Below are 21,673 nucleotides of genomic sequence, written 5' to 3' on the forward strand. Positions count from 1 at the left end.
CCTTCTGGATTTAGCTGTTGTTGTATCGTCGTGATTGCGATTACTTTGAAATTGAAAAGAAAAACCAGTTGCCTTTGTTACAGTTTAAGTCCCACTTATGTAGCGTACTATTAGCAAGAACTGACCATATCAAAAACAAAGGACGTCCCAAGCTCAGTGAAATTGAGAACGAAGTTGTAAAAAAACAGAAGAGAGGACCTACTGCTATTGTACCACCAAAGGAAGTTAGGCTTGACCAAACCTCCCACTGGCCAGTATTTTCTGAAAAAAAAAGGGAAGATGCAAAAAACCAGGATGCTGTAATACTCCTAAACTAATGTGCGATATATGTAAAGTTGCTTTATGTTTTACAACAACAAATAATTGTTTTTTTGATTGGCATAATAAATAAGTATATAACTTAATTCGTTAGTTTTTGCTGCCCACAGTTGCCTGAGGGCAAAACTCCCAAAACTCTCCCCAAACAAAATTTCAAAAATCTAAAAAAATTACTAGTTGTTGTAAATGCATATTTGAGCATATATACACAAATTTAAACATTTTCTCTTAAGTTTACAAAAAAGTCGGGCAAAAGAGGGTTAAGGAAACAAAATAATAGAGAAAACGGATTTAAAGTATATTTGATAGCTTGATGTTTTCTTTATCAAAATAATTAAATAAATTATTTCCTTTAAGTGATTTTATTCTATAAAAAACACATATTCTTAAAAGATTATACAAAATATCAAGTAATTACCTATAAAAGAATACAGGAACAAAATAACCTGCAAATATATAAAAATGAATGTCCAATGTCAGTGAAAATATCAGTGACTAAAGATTGTTTTAACCACCTTTATATATATTTTAATTTAGTTATAATTAAATATAAAATAAAAATACTTTCTCGAAAATATTTTCAAGTGATGCATATCGTGCAAATAATTCTCCTATAAATACACAAAAAGATAAAGCCAAACCAGCAATTAAAAAGAAAAAGCAGCTTTGAAGATTTGCTAGTGATAGCTTGCGGTTTATGGACTGATAGAATTTGTACTCCAGTTTCGTATTCTCCGCTGAAAAATCGTTGATCCATTTATCCATCAAACCAGCCTCAAGTATATTTTGAATTAATCGATCAATTCTTGTATAAAGAGGATGATTCTTCTTGAGTACTAAATTGGCAGCTGTAATAGCCAACTAAAAATTATATAAAAAAAATTATTAATTGAACAATATACAATGGAATAATGGAAGTAAACTTTGGTACTGAACGAGAATATTTATTTATAGAAGTATTTGTGTAAATATTGAGGTTAGAATCGTCGAAACGTCAAACATGAAATGTCTATAATGGACAGTGGAAGTGTGACGTCACAACTGTCAATTACTTTCCAAACAAAAGTTGAAATGCCCAATTCAAGACTTTTTAATTTCTATAAAGTTAACATTTTGCTTCCTCTGCTGCTTTTTCTTTTAAGTATAGTGTTTTTTACGATAATACCATCATAATTCAGTGTTCTATTTCTATGAAATATAGTTTAAAAGTTTAAATTAAAGACATTCTAACCTTACTTTATTGATACATGCATTTTATTGTTATTTTTATAAAACAACATGCTTTATTATTTACACAACCTTGTAAAATTGTTGTAGTAACTATTAGAATACTTAGATATTGCAAAAAGCGGAAAGATTCTGTAAAAAAATGAAAAAATAACGAAAAATACAAATTATCCACACTAAATAAGGTTTGTTTGGAAAGTGAAACTGACAGATGTCAATAAAATCTACGTCATCACTTCCACGGTCCATTGCATTCAGAAGGTTTTTGTAGGCTCGTTACAAACCACCGGCGCTGCTGGTCATAATCACTAAGCCTCTTTATTCGTAAAGTCAGCTGCTGAGATTTGGTGAAAGTAGGTACCTATTTTGTCAATAAAATGCCTTAAAATTTGTGTTTGACATAAAAATGTCTGCCCGATACAAAAAAAGGGCAGCGTCAAAGTTAATCATTTTTATATTGCTAGCCAATTAAATTTCCAATACGCGCATTTAATAAGTGTATTAAGTAACTATAGTCTGTTTCTCCTTAACTTTACAGTACACGAACATACGACAATGCAATCCTTATGGGAGTTTTTAGCGCGGCGATGCCGATTTTCTTCAAAAGAATTTTCAATCGAACATTATCAGGGTCCTAAAAATGTAGGGCCCTAAAAATGTTAAATTAAAACTAACCCGTTACAGTCAGTAGAATTGGAGTAAAACAATATTTTTCATTGTTTTTTGTGAGTGAGTGATGGTCGAAAAGTAATCAGCAATTTTATAGTCGATATGCGTGATAGAATCATCAAATAATAATAAATAAAATAATAAAATAATAAAATCATCAAAAACGTACCCTGGTGCCGATGTTCCTACGGACCACAATCTGTTGGTATGCAGAATGGTCATGAGAGTAAAACGGCTCGAGAAAAGATCTAATTTAAACACAATTGATATTAAGAAACTCACTAACCCAGAAACCGAAATAAAAGTACGAGAACAACTAGGTAAGAAAATAAACGACATTAACGAGAACACGTCGGACATAATAGAGAGATGGGATAAATCGAGGGAAGCAATCCAAACAACATGCGCGACTCTATTAAAGCGTGACAGACAGAAGAAGAAAGAATGGATGTCTGATGAGATAATAAATATGATGGATGAAAGACGTAAATTCAAGAATAAAAATGCAGAAAAATATCAGCAGATCCAAAAAATCATAAGAACGAAAATTCGAGAAGCCAAAGAAAAATGGTTTTCCAACGAATGCAAGGAAATAGAACAATACGAACGGAAATACGACAGTTACAATATGCACAAAAAAATAAAATCAATGACAAATAAGAGGAAATTCAATAAGTCACCCAACAGCATAAAAGATAGCGATGGAAATCTTATCTCGGAGTGATCAACGATCTTAGAAACATGGAAATCATACATAGAAAAATTATTTGCATCTGACAGGACTGATGATCACCTATATGGAGAAGGAGAAACAGGTCCTTCAATCCTTAAATCGGAGATAGAAGATGCCATTGCAGATGCGAAATATTTAAGATCCTATGTAAATCAGACAAACAGTTCCTTGATAATCTAGTTGTACTTTTTAACAACATAATATATAATAGCGGTAAAATCTCGGAGAACTGGCTACAGTCAACATTTATTACAATCCCGAAGAAACCAAATGTCCAGATCGGTGATGACTACCGGCTTATAAGCTTGATCAATCATGTCACTAAAGCGTTCACTAAGATCATTCATAGAAGAATATATGATAAATGTGAGTCAAATATCGATAGATCGCAGTTTGGTTTTCGGAAAGCACTTGGAACTAGAGAAGCAGTTTTCGCTCTCCAGGTGCTTATACAGAGGTGTAGAGACGTTGATAAGGACGTGTATTTGTGCTTTGTGAATTTTAGAAAAGCATTTGACAATATTAATCATGAACAATTGATGGATATTCTGCGAAAGACAGGTATTGACGACAAGGACATTCGAATTGTGGCAAACCTATACTGGGGTCAAACAGCAAGAGCAAAAATTGGCAACGAACTCACTGGAAGGGTGCAGGAAATATTTAACAAATGTATGAAAAATGCAGATTAGGGCATAAAAATAAACGGCGAGTTAACGAACAATATAAGATATGCCGACGACACGGTGATCCTTGCCAGTACCATAGACGAATTACAACAGGTAATCGAAAGAGTTTATTCAGTTAGTGAGGAATACGGCCTGAGCCTCAACTTCAAGAAGACAAAGTGGATGCTGATAAGCAAAAAGCAACAACCTACTCGAAAATTACGGATAAGTAACATACTAATTGACCATGTAGAATCTTATGTGTACCTTGGCACTAACGTAAATGCAAAATGGGAACAGGTCACAGAATTTAAGGCGAGAGTAGAACGAGCTAGCAGCATTTAACAATATGAAAAAGCTTCTCATAAGCAAGGATTTGTCTCTTCTCCTAAAACTACGTCCAGTTAAATGCTACATTTTTTCCGATCTTACTATATGGTATGGAGGCCTGGACGCTGACAGAGACGCTCACAAGAAAACTAAAAGCATTCGAAATGTGGGTGTACCGACGCATTCTTCGTATATCCTGGACCGAACATGTCACCAATATAGAGGTACTCCAAAGAATCGGAAAGGAGAAAGAAATCGAAATCAAAGATATCAAATATATCAAGAAATCAAAAATAAAGGCGACAGAAAAGATTGTAAGAACTACCGAGGGCTTAGTGTAACTAACTCAATCTGTAGAGTCTACGGGAAGATAATTAAAAGCCGAATTGAAGATTGCTGGGAAGACGCTGAAGATCAGAGTGGCTTTCGTACTGGTCGTTCTTGTATAGACAATGTGTTCTGCCTAAAACAAACAATAGAAAAGCGTTTGGAACATAATATGGAGACACACATGGTATTTATTGATCTTCAAAAAGCGTATGACAGTGTCCCATTAGCCAAGCTATGGCAGGTGCTAGAAGACAAAAATATTCGACCGATTTACATTAATGCTGTAAGGGAGTTGTACGATGATATGACGAGTGTAATAAAGATTGGACAAAAAGTGACAAAAAAGATAAAAGTGACCAAAGGACTTCGCCAAGGCGGCTGCATTGCACCTACACTCTTTAAGATTTATTTGGAGGGGGTTTTGGATATTTGGAAAAGAAAATGTGAACTTATGGGTGTTAAAATTGGAGACCATACACTGTACAGCTTGCATTTTGCTGATGACCAAGTAATACTTGCAGAAAATCAAGATGATATCCACTACATGTTACGAAAAATAGATGAAGAATATACTAAGTGGGGCTTATCAATTAATCGATCAAAAACAGAGTACGTAGTAGTGGGAGGTGAAGGAAAGCACTTAGAACTAGGAAGCAAACAAATTCAAAATACTGATAGCTATAAATATCTAGGTGTAAACATTACAAACAATGGTCGGAATACAAAAGAAATAGCTACTAGAATTGGTCAAGGAAATTCAGCAATACGCCAACTGAATAGTATACTTTGGAATAATCACATCACCCGAAACACAAAAATTAGGATATACAAAAGTATCATAGAAAGCATTGCTACATATGGCAGAACTTTGGGTAATAAATAAAAATGACGCATCCAAAATAAAAGCAGTGGAAATGAATTATTGGAGAAGATGTTGCCAACTCACTAGAAGAGATAGAGTAAGGAATACTGAAATCAGATAGCGTATGGGCATAGACATTGACGTCCTGGAAACTATAGAATGCAAAAGGCTGAAATGGTATGGCCATGTAGAAAGGATGAATAGTCAACGATGGCCAAAGAAAATGTTACAGTGGATCCCCACCAACCGCAGGAAAAAGGGAAGACCAAGAAGATAGTGGAGACAAGAAGTAAAAGGTGCAATGGAAGATAGGGTTCTACAAGTAGATGACTCGAACGATCGCAAGCGTTGGAAGCTAGGTTGCGAGAAACGACGGCAGCTGTAATAAACTCGTTATATATATATACATATATATATATATATATATATATATATATATATATATATATATATATATATATATATATATATATATATATATATATATATATATATATTATATATAGAAAGAAATCGTGAGCACAATCAAACAAAAAAAGCTTTAATATCTAGGCCACATATTGAGACACGATAAGTACCGTCTACTGCAATTGATTTTTTAGGGGAAAATAGGAGAAAATACCCGAAACGCGATATGAGAAATAAACGAAATTCACAACGCGTTATGAGTATTACGTATCATACAAGCAAATAATTGTAAAAAATCATACTTAAACGTTTTTTGCTCGTCCTGAAAAAATTACTAAAATGGAGCTACCCCCTTTTTCCACGAGTGTATTCAAATGCTTTAGACTACTAGAGCAAAAGATTAATATTCGTATAAAAAAAGGCTTACCGGATCATCAATCATGACTTCGGCATATTTTAAATTTTTCACTAATCTTAAATATATGGTTATAGCAGCAAATCCATATGTTGGGTCCTTTAGAAACTGTTCCAATTCGATCATCATGTTAGTTATTACCAAACTCCGTTTTTCAACTTCTCGAAATATTTCTTCGCCCCTGGGTTTTAATGCGTATATTACATATGGATCACATTTTAGAATAAAATTTGATTTCAGAAACTGATTAAGATTTTTAATCTTTGGTGTCAATTGTGGGCTGGTTAATGCTGAGCTTAATTTGGTTTGATGGAAAGTACACATGTGGTATACAAACCACAATAGAAAAGCCAGAAATACCGTTGATTTCAAACTAGCTACATTACGCATTTCTGTTTCCATCATAATAAACAATCTGTACATTGAAAATATAGCATCTTTTAGTTTTATTTTCAACAGTATCTTCCATATTACAACCGACAGTATAAATACGGCCCCAAGAGGGGGATATACATTGTATGGAAATACAAAGATCATATTAGGTTCAATTATTCTTCGTGGTGGTGATATAAGGTACACATAGTCTCTGCTCACAGTTCTAGTATATTCACACTCATAATTTGGGATTCTCCTTGAATATAGAGCTCCATTAAATCCAGCATCTATATTATATGTTACCATATCGTAGATAAACAAATCGTAGCTGTCATATTTCGTTAGTCGTTCAATGTAATCATGAACGTTAATAATGTTGATTTTTAAGTTAAGCTGTGTCTGAATAGTTTTTGTTAGAGTAGCATAAACGCCGGTTTTTGTTATTTCATCAAAGTACACAGGTGTAGGGGCAATTGTTATGTTAAAGTTACACAAATTTAGTTTTTTTGGAATCTTCCCACTAAATGGATCCATCGTGTCTACTTTAATTATATTATAGTTTTCCCCACAATTATTCTCTTTCGAATAAGGAAACCACGTGAAAAAAACTTTAAAATCTGTAGATACTACCGCGTTATATATATTAAACGTCCATAATTGTTTAAAAACAGTTTTTATACCAAATTCTCTCAAATTTCTGATCAAAATTACAAATTTAGATGTACTGTGCCAGTTCTGGGACTTATTAAATGCTGTCAATGCGTTAACAAGAGATTCAATACTTTTCTGAACAAATATGAAGTCTCCGGATGATTGTATTAACTCATTTTTATTAGTTAAATTTGTAATTATCCGTTTTGGTGGTTCCATGTATTCTAAAAAACTGTCAACAGCATTTGAATCAGCAAGCGCACTTATACAGTACTTGTTTAAATATTTTTTCATAAAATCGGAAAATTGTGTATAAATTTCTGTTTTTTCAGGCAATATCTTAGATCCAAAACCTAAATTACATATGATAATGGAAAAGTGAGACAGTAGTAACACTTTAAATAACATGTTTCTTAAAGGAATGTTAAATAATGAATGTGAATCAATAAAATATTGAAATTACAGTAAATGCTTTTTAATTATCCAAAGCAAACACTCCTGTATGTTTACACATGTTTTGATTGATACATTACGTGTTGATTTTTATTTATTTGAATATTTGTTTGCATTAACCGAAAACGAATCTCCAATACAGCTTTTACTTTATTTATTCCTCAATCTCTAAGGGCTATTAGCAGAGTAATAATTGAGGCGCATAGTGTAAGAGTGGCCTAACTCGTAAAAACTGATTTTGAGAAAAAGACGATTTAAGTTTTATTCAATTTGACCGCTCTCTGTTCCTCCAAGAATTATTAACCTTAGTTTTCAATTTCAACACCTTAAATTAAGTTGGTAAATTTTATTTTATATAAATATAACAAAAAAGTAAAATTTTCAAAATCTTTTTGGAAAAAAAATTGTAGACCACTCATGCACTAACATTATATAAATAAAAAAAATAAAGTGCGTTTTTGCATAAAATATATTTTTACCATACTTGCATACAAAAAGTGAACAAAAGCCAAAACAATGCCCTTAACTAATTTTTTTTTATAAACGTTTATTCCATCATTTGTTCGGAATCTTCTATAGTGTAAAACACATTATCTTCTCCTTCATCATTATTTTGTATAGATTGATCTAAATTTTTAACATTTAGATTTTTATAAAAGTTATGTAAATAAGGTGGTACATACACTAACAAATCTTGTAAATTGCTAAATTTAGCTGCTTCAATGTCTCTGCCTTTTGGGTATAAAAGTGGAAGTTTTCCAATAAACGTAGATGTATTGCGCTTTGTAATGTCTATATGTTTAAAAATAACCTCCGGATTGTTAGATTCTTTATAATACAATTGTAGTGGTTCAGTTAAAGAGTATCGCAACCATTGCATTTTTAACCAGTTCACCGATTCGCTCTCGACAGTCTTTTTACGATTAGTAATGGTTTTCTCAAAAATAAATAATAAAAATACAAATAAAAAATGAATTTGTCATTAAGTTTTTTGTTTATTTATATCTGAATCTCTAAGGGTCTTTGTCATGGTAAAAATTAACTACTTATAGTTGGTCCATAAATGAAATGGCCTGGAATGTTTTGAAAAAAGCTTTTAAAAATGAAGCAATCATCCAACCTGATGCACAGTGGGACGAATTGTTGTAAACGTAAACTAAATATTAATTTGGATATGAATTTGTACTATACGGTTTTTAAATTTGTTAATTACGAATTTGATATCAAAATTGAAAAATTCAAAATGGCCGATCCAATATGGCGGACCAAATTTCATACATTTCGAGTTCATCACTATCATCATCAGCCCCTTTTAAATATACTATATACACTGTAGATACAGGTCTTTATATCCACAGTGCACGGTCTTATATGGATCCAATCATATCATCATACCATCTTTAGTTTTTAAGAACTCCATATATTGCCCATCCATGTGCTATTCTTTTTGATACCTCACCTGTTTGGTTGTCCTGCCTATTCTAATTTCTTGTCCAAGGTTTATATATCTATCAACAAATTCTACTTCGTTTTTCTGAATTTTTAAATTGTTACTGGGCTCATCACGTACTTTATTTTGTGGATATTTATTTTTAAATCGACTTCTCTGTAGGCTCTTCTCAGTTTTTCTAACATGATGTTTATTTCGCCCTTAGTCGTCTTACATCAAAACTATGTCATTATCATAACTCGAAGAAGTTTTCTCTTCAAGAAGAATATTTGTTTGTTTTCTATTCAGGTTTTATCCTTGTCCTGCCTTTGAACTTTCATGATTTTGTCCATTATTAAATTGAATACTAATGTACTTGAGCTATCTTTTGCTGTAGCTCAGCTTAAGTTTTTTTATTTTAGTAATAGCAGCACATCTTCAATGTAACACCGTCAAAGGCTGCAGCCAGATCTATAAAGCACTTATAGGTAGGTTTGTTATATTTGCATTTTTTCTAATTTTCTCACTAACAGTATAGGTAAAATAGCTATTCATTAACGCAGATATAAAACAATGATAAAACAAATAACATAGCTCTCAAAGTAATATTAGTTATTAGAATTTTAATATAAAACCAGTGCTTTTAAAGTAAAAGCTTTGTCTTGATTATATAAAGTACAATGCTTTATTTTGTACTTACTATAATAATGCATTTGGTATTCCAGATCGATTTCCACTGACAATTAATTTCAATAAAACTGTTTGACCTTAAGATAATTATTTTAATTTAAATCTGAATAATTATACTAAAAGCATATATTAAGAACAAACGGTAAACTTAACTACATTTGCCTATTAAACAGTAGTATTCATCGGCACCATTGGCTCCGCAGTCCAGGGTGATTGTCTATTCAATTAATCTTCTGCATTCATCCCTATTTCTAGATTTCGTTCCCCAGTTTCTAGTTTCGGGTTGGGTTCTGAATCTTGCTAGTACAGAGGGTTCCATGCCATCCACATGATTGATTTATCTCAGCATTCTCTATAATCTTGATACAATTCTAAATTGTATCATCGCCTCCAAATGTCATTTCCGCATACACCACCATATATATCGAATGACCTTTCTTTCAAATCTTGCCAGTTTCGAATCGTTATATTTTGTAAGTACTCAGGAACCATATCTGAGGACTGGTCTGATCAGGGTTTTATGGACCCGGCAGTTATTTATCCTGGTAAAATGTCTGATTTCAGATGTATCAAATATCCATTGTATACCCGATTTGCTAGATAGCTTCTTCTTTTAATTTCCGTCTTTCTGTTGTTATCTATATTAGATACATGTAAATTCTGATTCTGTTAAAATATCAACATGATTTGTTACCAATTTAATTTCCGCTCGTAATTAGTAAAATTTCGCTTACAAAACCGTCGTTATCGAGCGACATAGACTTAATTATTGCAACAGTGAACAATAGGGGAAGTGCGGGAACAGTGTTACAAAGGGAACAGTGTTACATTTGCTTTCTGTTCCACCTCTTGGTAGATAGGCGAACTACATGTACCGTAACCTCATTAAAGGTCGGATGCCTTCCATAAATCAGTTATCGTAGTTGAATACAAGTGTTTTGTAGTCACATATTTTCATAACAGTTTTATACCTGTGAAAAGTAAAATTTTTAAGATCTAAGTGTATTAGTATATGGGTAAGTACGTTAGTAATTCATTAATTTTATATTATGGATGGAAAGTAAATATATTTCTATTGGATTTACACTTAAAACCATAACCTATATTTCATTACCGCGCTAAAAATTTAGTTCTATGTGCATTGGCGTAAAAGTGAACAGTGTTACAGGGTACACTGTTACAAAAATTCTTGTAACACTGTACCCCTAGTAAAACAATTAATTATAAATTTCTTGATTACAAATTTATTTTAGTGAGAAAATGCCACGTAAAAGCAAAGGTGTAAGAACCCTCTTAAAAACCGATGAGAAGATTCTCAAAAAAGCTGTCTTGATGTGCTTCAAAATAAAATGAGCATTAGAGGAGCAGCGAAAAAATACAAATTATGTCACATGACGTTAAAACGTTACATAAATAAATACAAAAATTCAGAAAATTCTCAATCAATAAAATTTGAACCAAATTACAAAATAAATCAAATTTTTTCCAAAGAGTTGGAAGATGAACTCGAATCATATTTAATAACAGCAAGTAAAATACATCATGGTTTGACCCGCAAAGATACCTTGGGACTAGCCTATCAATTGGCTGTAAGTAAATTGTTACAACAATTTAAATTTGTCTACTTGGAATTTTTATGTTTCAGGTTCGCAATGGCCTAAAAATCCCGAAAAACTGGGATACTAATAACTCAGCGTGAATAGACTGGTTAGTGGGATTTCGTAAGAGGCATCCCATATTGTGTCCGCAAACCTGAAGCAACAAGCTTATCAATAGCCACAAGCTTTAATCGGACTAATGTAAATGCTTTCTTCGAAAATTTAATCAAAGTATATGGAAAATTTGGAGATAGCATATCCCCCGATTTGATATATAATTTGGATGAAACTGCAATCACCACGGTACATAATCCACCGAATGTGCTGTCTGCTAAAGGACAAAAACAAGTTGGCCAGGTAACATCAGGCGAGAGAGGAGTGCTGATTACCGCTTGTTGTATTATCAATGCTGTTGGAAACACTGTTCCACCATTTTTAGTTTTCTCAAGGGTACATTTCAAAAATCAAATGTTATTTGGTGCCCCTGCAGGCTCAAGTGGCATTGCAACAAAGAGCGGTTGGATGAACGGGGAAATTTTTGTTGAGGTTCTAATTCATTTCCAAAGACATGTTAAGTGTTCAAAAGAAAACCCCGTGATACTAATTTTTGACAATCACGAATCGCATATCACAATTGGCTCTTTGGAATTTGCAAAACAAAGCGGGATAATTATGGTTAAGTTGCCACCACATACAAGTGCGAAACTTCAACCTCTTGACAAAACTGTTTATAAAAGCTTAAAATTAAATTATAATTCTGCTTGCAACGACTGGATGATCTGCAACCCTGGAAAAGTCATTTCCATCTATGATGTTGCTGCTCTATTTGGTAAAGCATTTCCTAAAGCATTCTCTATCTCAAACATAGTCAATGGGTTTTCTTCGACAGGCATATGGCCTTTAAATCGAAATATATTTACAGACGATGACTTTTTGTCATCCAGTGTGATAGACCGCTCTCTGGCTACAGCAACTTCATTGCAGACTTCAAACAGAGATCAACCTAAGCCTTCTACCTCGGCACAAGTTCCTTGTGACGTAGCATATGAGCATACATTACATGTAACAGATTCGAATCATGAGACTATAGTTTCAAAGTCTCTAACTAGTCCTTCCACTTCAACTCTTTCGCCTTCACCTCGCATTGTAATACCTTTATCTACCCCTCCTAGGAATATACAGCACCAACAAGAAGAAAGACCCTCTATGTCAAGTGTATTGGTCAAACAAACAACTTTAATTTCACCTGAACTCGTTAGACCCTTTCCAAAAGCCCCACCAAGGAAAACAAACATCACAGGAAGGAAAAAAGGAAAATCCATGGTGCTAACAGACACTCCTATTAAGGACGAATTAGTAAATGAATTATTGGAACGAAGTAGAAAGAAAGCGAAGGCTGTAAAGAAAAAAATCATTAAGGAGAAAAAAGATGCCGAGAGTTCTGAGGAATCAGAAAGCGAAGTTCCTTATGCTGAAAGTAATGCTAGTAACAATTTGGAAGGCGAAGAAATGGAAATGGATTATTCATCAGTTTCAGTTGGCGATTATGTGCTTGTTGCTGAAGGGGAGCCTAAAAGTAATATTTTTTCGGTGGGTTTAGTCGAGGAGGAACTGGAGGAAGAATATGTGATTGTCTACATAAAGAGAATTAAACCTCTGTTTAAATTTGTAAAAACTGAACAATCCTACACTTTTCGTAAGGAATATATTATACACAAATTGCCACCACCAGTTGCTGCAGGTGGAACAAACCGGACATCTGAGATGCTGGTTTTTATTATCGATTTAACAAAATTTAAAAATTCACTTGAATAGGTTTTATCAAATTTACTTTTTCTCTATGTTGAATATCTTGATAATTTTGACATTTAGGCCTTATGTTCATAGTTTTAATTAACAATACATCTTTTCCTAATCATTTATTTATTTAATTTCTCCTTTCTCATGTTTTTTATGCCTTGTAACACTGTTCCATGTACATTGTAACACTGTACACTACCGCAGGGTACAGTGTTACAAATGACAAATTTTCAAAGTCATGCTATACTTTCATACCTTATTCTTGTAATGTTATAATACTTTATCAAAAAACAAAGTAAACTATATACTATCATATAATGATAAAAATAAACTTAAAATATTCATGTCCATCAACTTTGTGACGAATTAAAAAAGTTGTAACACTGTTCCCGCACTTCCCCTACATACTAAACGCATGTTGTGTATTTTAATTAAAAGACTCTGAATTAAAAAAAAACTTTATTTTATCAAGATGAACATAACCCAGTCCTTGGCATCCAGCCGTTAACATGTCTGCTTGCACTAATTCGTCTTCTGGTCGCCACACACAAACAAAAACACAAACAACATTTCTCCCCTTATTTTTATTTAAGATCCAGCCTGCGAGTTGGTTTTATAACTCTACCAAACCTAGATATTTTTTGAGTGTCATTAAAGTCACTTTTGGAGAAACAATTTTGGGTGTATGGTTAGATTTTAAAATAACACTTTTTTGGCACTGATATTGGTGTTAACCTTAGAGTAGGGAATTTTACACGTGTAAAATTCCCCACTCTAAGATGTTAACTCACTTTTTGGGGAGTCAACTGTGAAGATTGGCGGAACAATGGGAATACTGCTAAACATGTCTTGTTCTGGACCACTAAAATTGGCGAGATTATTACTTATAATAGGTACTATGTTTGTATGTGAATAAGTTGGACAGCCCATATCACTTCTTAAAGAGTCTGAATGAACAGATTTGATAAGAGATCAAACGTAAACTAAATAAGTACAATCACTTAATATTTTCATAATCTTACCCCTTTGCCAAAGATTGGTATGCTTATTTTTTACATAAACTGGCTTATTTAATTCAAATAATTTTCTAGCTCTTACTGCATTTTATGAACCACCTTTAGCATATTTACTATGGCCCGAGGGTTTGATTCGGTCAAATCTGGTTCTTGGTTTTAACTATACTTAAAATACTTTCAGATGGTGTCATATTTGTTGATGTAGAAGGGGTATTTCTATAAGCAAACAGAAAACTTGGTAATTTAAGCAAAATTTGTTGTTTAGTTATCTCTTCCCCTTTTACCAAAAATAAAGCGTTTTTTAAAATCTTTCTTTACTATTTGAACAGCTCTTTCAGCAAAGCCATTGCTGTGTGGGTGACCTGAAGGTGATTTTATTGGAGCTATAACATTTGACTGACAAAAAGAAACAAATTCTACCGAATTAAAGGGTGGACCTCCATCTGAAACTAGTTCCACTAGAAGACCAAAAATTTAAAAGGTTTCCTTTAACTTTGAAATGGTTTCTAAGGCAATGGTACTGTTGTCCATCAATTTGAAATTTAATTATTTCGATTTTTGGTCATACACGAGCAAAAATATATGGTTAAACAACTTTATAAAATAAACAAATAGTCTATAACAATTATGAGGTGATTCTGACCAAGACATATGATCATTAGGGTAAAATTTTGATTTTCCTGGCAGATATCATATGACGCAATAAATTTTTCTATAGGTATACCTAATTGAGATTTGGCCAACAATACGGCCTAATTAGTAATTTGGCTCGTACAATACCAGAATGTTGCACATGAAAAATTTTTAAACATTCAAGTCTTAACAATTGAGGAATTACGACCCTATTCTCTAACATATCAATTCCTCCTAAGTGATGTAGTAAACTAACTTTAGAGTTTTTCGTGACTGAAAATTCCCAAATTACATGACAAAAAGCATGTTTTTTTTAAAGATACATGATTGTTTAAAGGTTATATTCGCATGCGTTTAGCACCATCAAGTCATTTCAGTGCAACTCTTTTTAAAACAAAGGGCTTGAAAAACTTTAATATTACATCACTTTGTACCTTTTAAAATAATCTACAAAATGGTGTTTATTAAACTTTTTTCAGTAATTCCTTTTAAAAAGGATTGCGTTGAAAGGGCTTGGATAATTTAATAAATAAAATCAAAATCTTCAGAAAAAATGCTGTTTTTTTGTTTTCTTTTCACACCCAGGTGAAGTCGGTTGCCAGTAGTGTAGGCAAGGATATAAATAAACATAACCTAAAACCTATATTATTATAGTAAACAAACACGCAAACACCAAAGCAAACCAAAAAGCCTGTATATTCTTTACAAACACTATCTTAATAAATTGTTTTACCTACTTCTTGATCTTATTATTATTAAGATGGTTTTAAACCCAAGAGAATCAGCTAAATTAATAGCTTCTAAAGCACAAATGGTTAAGATAAACGACTCTGGCATAGAGAAGCTTGGTAACATTTTAGTGGAAGAGATTGAATCTGGAAAATTGTCTCCAAGTAATTTTAGTCAAACAGATGTTCATCCCAAACCGACTGATAAACATGCTATTGATTGGATATTTGTTGTGGATACATTGAATTTTTGTTTTTGGCACCATAAATTTGAAGAGGGCTGGGTTGTAAATGGTTTAACAGGTTATTTTGCCCTATGTGGTGCTATAAATCGAGCCGTTAAGCAGGGGGTGAGTTTATTTATTCAATTTCTTATATTTATATAGTACTTGTTAAATTATTTTGATGTATATTACTGGCACCAGTAATATATGGTATATTTATTTACTAAAATCTCCCAATGATGGTACTTGTATCATAATTAGTTTTGTGAGCTTGAACACAGCAATAGACTGTATTATTCTTTTTTTGTGCAACAAAGACTTCATTATTATGGCTACTTGCTCCCCAAAACCAAATCCCATATCTTAGACAGGATTCGGCCTGGGCATAATAAAACACTATCAATTGTTTCTCTGTTAAAACTTGTTTTAAATTTCGAAACAAAAAAGTTACTGGGTTTAATTTTGTGGCAAGTGCATCACAATGTTTTCTCCAATTAAGACATTCATCTACATGAAGTCCTAGGAACTATACTGGTCTATTTTCAATGTTATTTATATTCAAATTACCTAATTGGGTTAACACTTTATTACCTATTATGGAACTACATAAAAAGAGTTTTTGAATTAGAATTGTTTAATAGAATATTACATGTAAAAGCTAAATATTTAACGAATCTTTTCTGAATTAATATTATCCATGCATATATGATTGAAAAGTGAGCACACAACAGTATAATGGTGCATACCAATCATACTCTCCATGATTATACATGCTGTGTAGAAGTTAGTTTTCTGTTAAACAAAACTTCCAAGTTTTTTATCAATTCATTCATATAATGGTTTTACGCTAAGGAGAGAAGTGTAGGGCTGTAATCAAGTTTACTGTATGTTTTACATAAATAATTTTATTTTATTATACTTATAAGTTAGATTAGGTACCATTTCACTGTGTTTTCTCCATGATTACATACAATAATTATGATATGTATACTTAAACAATTTTTAATATTTATCCCATTCTTCGCTTTTGGTTTTTGATTAAATGCTATTTGCACAAGTAACAATAAAACAACATTTTAACAATATTCCTTAATTTACTTTCCTTACTTGTACTTTGTAGTGCTCAGCCCCCCAAAGGACCTCAGCTTGCTTCACACCCTGCATTCTTTCCTGTTGTTGGATCATTGGTACCATTATCAGGTTGATAATCTCGTTAGATCTTCCTGCATGCTGTGTTTCTATCTGAGTTGGGGTATTTTTGTATTCTTTCCTTCTACCGAGCTACCCAGAGATGCTCTCTTGGTGGTTTGATGGTTCTTACTTCCCTCACTCTCTCTGTATGACTACCACTTTATTTATCAGTTTTTTACTTCAGTCTCCAAGCATTGGTTGTCCAAATATCAGCTGCAGTTCCTGGTTTCTGTGAACCTCCATAAACTTTTATTAGAATTTTTTTCTTCCACCTTCTCAGCAGTTCATCCTAGCTAGACAAAATCCATATATCTCTTCCCTACATCACTACTGGATAGATCATCCTTAGATACAAGATCTTCATTGTTCTCCTACTGACTGTGTAGCAGACTGAAATAGTTAAAACTTGTGACTCCTGTGCATACCTGTGTCCATTTATGTTATCTTAATATTGTGTTTCCCCTTGGTTTCTTGGCACTAGCACAAAATTGATTTTTTTTTATAATAAATAGGTACTTACCCAAAGCCTACTTTTGGCAAAATGAAATAAAATGAAAATACTGTCAATGAAATACAAACCTTTATATTAAACTTGTTTTTCTTTCTTCCCTTCTCTGAGGTAATGCTCTTTTTTGTTTATATTTACAGTAAATCAGGGTCTGAATTAATTTCAGTTTCTCTGCATGTCTGTATGAATATCTGTTCAGTGTTCTGTTCAAATAAGAAAATAGTCTACCTGGTGAGCACCACATCATCTTCTACTGTCTTTCCTAGGCATCCAGGTACTCCTCACCACAACACCTTTACTCTGTTCTCACAGAGTCAATTACTCTTAATCCATTGCAGCTTTGCACATATCCCCTCCCTTCCTATTTTCACATTAAAGTCTAAAACTATTTTAACCTAATAGTTTGCTATTGTAATATTTTATTTTTCTAATTTTTTATAGAAGGCACTTTTTACTTCTTCATCTGCCTCCCCTGTAGTGCTGTAAATATTATAGAGGTTTAAGTTGAAGAACTTTAACCACAGATTTAAAAAACATTTACTTTTATCCACTTCAGAGAATTAAATAACCACTGGTTTCAGTTACGTTCTTAGACAATTCTTGTTGTCATATCCTCTCCTCTATTCTCCACTCTAGAATATAGCATTGTCTTGAAGTGTTGATGTTCTAAGTAGTTTTTGACAATTGATTTTTCTTTTTGATAAATCCATTAACTTGTGTCTTGTTTCCATTAATCTTTCCAATCCGAGGCTGTCATAAAGTTTTGTTTGTCAGGAGTTAGGTTTTTAGTCTTGTGCTCAAAGCTCCACCTTGAAGTCTAGGGGTTGTTTTGTTGGAATCTCCTTCTAAGTGATTGCCAGCCAATACTAAAAGGGCCACTTCTCCTGTTGTGTGCAACCTGTGTATTTATCGATGTTATCACTCCTACCTTCGATGAAAAACCCTGGGCTTGGAATTGGCATAGTGTTTTATTTATTTAATCATTAAGTTACTATTATGTGCATGTATTTTAATAAATAAAAATATGCATATTTTACTAAAATCACACTAAATTTGTTTATTTTACAGATAGATATATTGAATCCAAAATTTTATTCTACCGTTACTAAGGAAAAGTTGGCAGAAATTCTCAAAAGTGACAATAAAGTGGAAATCCCGCTGTTTGATGAGAGATTAAAATGTTTACATGAAGTTGGGAATGTGCTTCTCGAAAAATTTGATGGAACATTTGAAAATGTCGTAAAGAAAGCCAATCACAGTGCCAAGACTTTGCTAAATTTAGTAGTTGAAAACTTTCAGTGTTTCAAAGATGAAGCAGATTATAATGGGCAGAGAGTATCATTATATAAACGAGCTCAGATTTTAGTTGGGGATATATGGGCTTGTTTTGAGAATAAAGGTTTGTATTTTAAAGCAATATATTTGTTCTGGATGTATTCAATAGGCTATTGTGAACAACAATCTTAAAAATTTCTTTGACATACAAAGAATACATAGGTTAATAGTAGACAAATTCGATATGTGAATATTCAGTTTGTGATTTATTGTGAAAAAATATTTATGTTACCTGTCAATTTGTTTGTTTTATATTTTTATATTATATAACAAAGTTGAAACTCCTGTTTCATTCGAACTTTTAAAGAACTTAATTAATTTGATCTTGTTTTAAAACAGTTAGTAGTTTAACAAAACATTTATCAGGTACTAGCAGGGTCAGCTAGTACCTTATATAGTTTAATGGGATTCATGAGAATAAATTTAATGATAAAACATGTTTTAGATCTTGGTTACTTTGAAGATATAGAAGAAATGACAGCGTTTGCAGATTACCGTGTTCCACAAACATTGCTTTGGTTTGGGGCATTAGAATACCAGGAGGACCTACAAGCTTACTTGGATGACAATGTCATTTTTAAAAATGGAGATGATGAAGAAATCGAAATAAGAGGATGTACTATACATGCAGTGGAACTTCTAAAGGAATATGTGGCCAAGAAAGTCAGCAGCAATAAAACTATTAATTCCATTCTGATTGACCACTTTTTATGGGATTTCAGGAGGAAACATGCAAAAGAAATTGAAGAGAAGGGTTTACCATTCCATAAAACGTTTAGTATTTATTATTGAGATTATTTTTTAACGATTTGTTTAAATTATAAAGTAAGAAATTAATTTTAGTTGTTTTATTTACATTTATAAAGTTGTTTTACTGTTGGTCGCTGTAATTTTTTACAAATCATTTCTCTCATTGAATATAAGAAATACTTAAGTGCTACGAAGATGAATCAGTCACGAAAAATAATAAAAAACGGGGCGTGGCACTTGAGAAGTACCGACAGAAGTCAATACTTATAGCGCGGGTTAAGAAAATTTTTTCTGCTTATTAATTACTAAATTTTTATAAATACTAAACTCATAAAATTTTCTGTTATAATTAACATATTGTAGTAAATATTTGTATTATTCGCGTAGTTTATTTTATTTAGTATAGTTGAGGAGGTGGCGTTCAAAAAAGAATTTGTTACAGCTAGAAAAATGTTCAGAAAATCAAAAAAACTATATCATTATTTTCCATGTTTGTGGTTATGACAATTTTTTTTCTAATGATAGATTGGTAGTTTTGGACACTAAAAATAAATATAAAAGTAAAATATGTGCTTATTTTATAAAAAATAAGTTTATTCAATGGACTAAACGCGTTTTGATCGACCGGTATGGACCACACTTCTTTTGAATAAACTCTATGAGGACTAATCCTATTTTGATTGATCATTTAGATAGGTATAGGTCAAAAAATGAACTTACAAAACAATAAATTTGATATAAACAGCAATACCTTTATGACTTATGAGTATAAAATCAAAAGGTAAATGTATAAAATTTAAAACTCAAACGTGCATCCCAACAACTTCCTCTAGACAGTCACAGTTTTCTTCACCATGATCAGCTTCTTCTGTTTCAGGGACTTTGTTAGAAACGATACGAAGATACCAATATAGTGTTTGATCGTCCTCCCATTCTTCCCCAAAGATCTACGTTAAAAGCTTCTCAACATCTTTCTTTTTGGCTGGAGGTATGCTGTGACCGAGTGGCAACTCATCTATCTCTAATAAGGCGCATTTTTTAGCAGGCCAACCTTTCTTTTGAAGAGATTTCCATGCCTCCGTCTCACATTCAAACACAAAGTTTATTAGGCATCTGACCAAGAGTTTAGTTTCTCGATTAACAACTTCTCTTTTTATGAAAATTCTCTTGCAGTCTGAGATACCGTCCAGACGCAAAAAGCAGCCTTTTTCTGTTGATGAAAGACTTTTGGTGTCAAACAGTTTCCAATCTAGTCTCAATCTTGCAATCTTTGTATACATCGATGTAGGTTTCTTTGTGGATGATAGTTGGCTGTTTACGCAACAATTTTTTAACTCGTCCAAACACTCGGTCGGCAGGAAGAAAGCTGTGTCCTTTCACCGGAAATGTAATTGTGATGTCTGTTACTTTGGACTTAGTTTTGATCAAAAAGAGCACAAGTGTATGCAAAACGAAATTGTGTTTATTTTGACACCACACCCATCACAAAAAAGTCTGATTGATGTAACATTTTCAGGTAGATTAAGGCTTTGAACGTGTTGCAAAAGAACTGAAGAGACCTCAGTAGAACCCTTTCCAGCTTCATCTTCTGTCCACATATAAAATGTCGGGATCTTTCCGTCAATTCAATCCAATTTGTCTAAAGTAATATGCTTCTTGAATCGGTGATTTTGGTAACGGTTGAATCTGCTGTAAGTCGAAGCACATAGTGAGTGAACCAGACTCTTCTTTTTTCATAGCCTTATAAAATGCTAATGCACGAATCGCGGGAACAACTCGCTTGTTGGTCATGTACTCCTTCTTAGCCGGATCCTTTGTGGTTTTGATGAAATGTTTCATTTTGTAGCAGTAACTACACACATCAGACGCCGGGGAGGGAAATCCAATATTAAAGGTTTGAAAATTTTTTCGAAACATCGTTTTTGATACTTTGTTCGAGATTTCATCTTGTAAATTATTATACAATCTCCATACTTTTGTGATGTTCATGTCCTGATCCAAATATATGCGCTTTGATTTATTTCTAGAATAATGTGTTTCTTTACCTCTTAACTTTTTTATGAAATCTCTTACACGCGCCTTTTTGCCAGCTGTCTTCGCTGATTTGCGGTCGCCCCTCCTATTCTCATTTAGATGTTCCCCCTTACGAATACATTTTATAATGTTGCTTAATCTGGTAGGTTTGACTATCATCACTGACATAAAAAACTTCTTACATACCTTGATAATTTTTGTGTTTTGCTTAATCAAAGTGTACTCAACAGAACAAGAGTTAGGCCGTGCCTCGTATTTGTATTTCGTGGCCTTCTTCTTTTGATGTTTTGAAGGGACA

The 21,673-nt window shown here is 32.7% G+C and overlaps 2 protein-coding genes across 2 annotated transcripts; one reads left to right on the forward strand and one right to left on the reverse strand.

Annotated features, from left to right (window-relative positions):
• Positions 1 to 861: 861 nt before the first annotated feature.
• LOC140448719 (uncharacterized) lies at positions 862 to 6,869 on the reverse strand. Its single transcript, XM_072541831.1, has 2 exons — positions 5,973 to 6,869; positions 862 to 1,179 (listed from the first exon to the last, which is right to left on the reverse strand). The coding sequence occupies exons 1-2, from the start codon at positions 6,867 to 6,869 to the stop codon at positions 862 to 864; spliced, it is 1,215 nt and encodes a 404-aa protein (XP_072397932.1).
• Positions 6,870 to 15,234: 8,365 nt separating this feature from the next.
• Positions 15,235 to 19,428, forward strand: LOC140448314 (queuosine 5'-phosphate N-glycosylase/hydrolase). Its single transcript, XM_072541402.1, has 3 exons — positions 15,235 to 15,683; positions 18,325 to 18,655; positions 19,037 to 19,428. The coding sequence occupies exons 1-3, from the start codon at positions 15,366 to 15,368 to the stop codon at positions 19,381 to 19,383; spliced, it is 996 nt and encodes a 331-aa protein (XP_072397503.1). The 5' UTR covers positions 15,235 to 15,365; the 3' UTR covers positions 19,384 to 19,428.
• Positions 19,429 to 21,673: the final 2,245 nt, after the last annotated feature.

The sequence above is a fragment of the Diabrotica undecimpunctata genome, chromosome 8 (assembly GCF_040954645.1).
Source record: "Diabrotica undecimpunctata isolate CICGRU chromosome 8, icDiaUnde3, whole genome shotgun sequence".
Lineage (NCBI taxonomy): Eukaryota > Metazoa > Arthropoda > Insecta > Coleoptera > Chrysomelidae > Diabrotica > Diabrotica undecimpunctata.

What these genes read in the sequence shown, in the direction of transcription:
- LOC140448314 (XM_072541402.1), top strand. Translation starts at nt 15,366, where the DNA reads ATGGTTTTAAACCCAAGAGAATCAGCTAAATTAATAGCTTCTAAAGCA. An exon ending in ATCGAGCCGTTAAGCAGGGG is followed by an intron (nt 15,684 to 18,324) that starts GTGAGTTTATTT and finishes TTTATTTTACAG; the next exon opens with ATAGATATATTGAATCCAAA. An exon ending in GGCTTGTTTTGAGAATAAAG is followed by an intron (nt 18,656 to 19,036) that starts GTTTGTATTTTA and finishes AACATGTTTTAG; the next exon opens with ATCTTGGTTACTTTGAAGAT.
- LOC140448719 (XM_072541831.1), bottom strand. Translation starts at nt 6,869, where the DNA reads ATGGATCCATTTAGTGGGAAGATTCCAAAAAAACTAAATTTGTGTAAC. An exon ending in AAGTCATGATTGATGATCCG is followed by an intron (nt 1,180 to 5,972) that starts GTAAGCCTTTTT and finishes TATAATTTTTAG; the next exon opens with TTGGCTATTACAGCTGCCAA.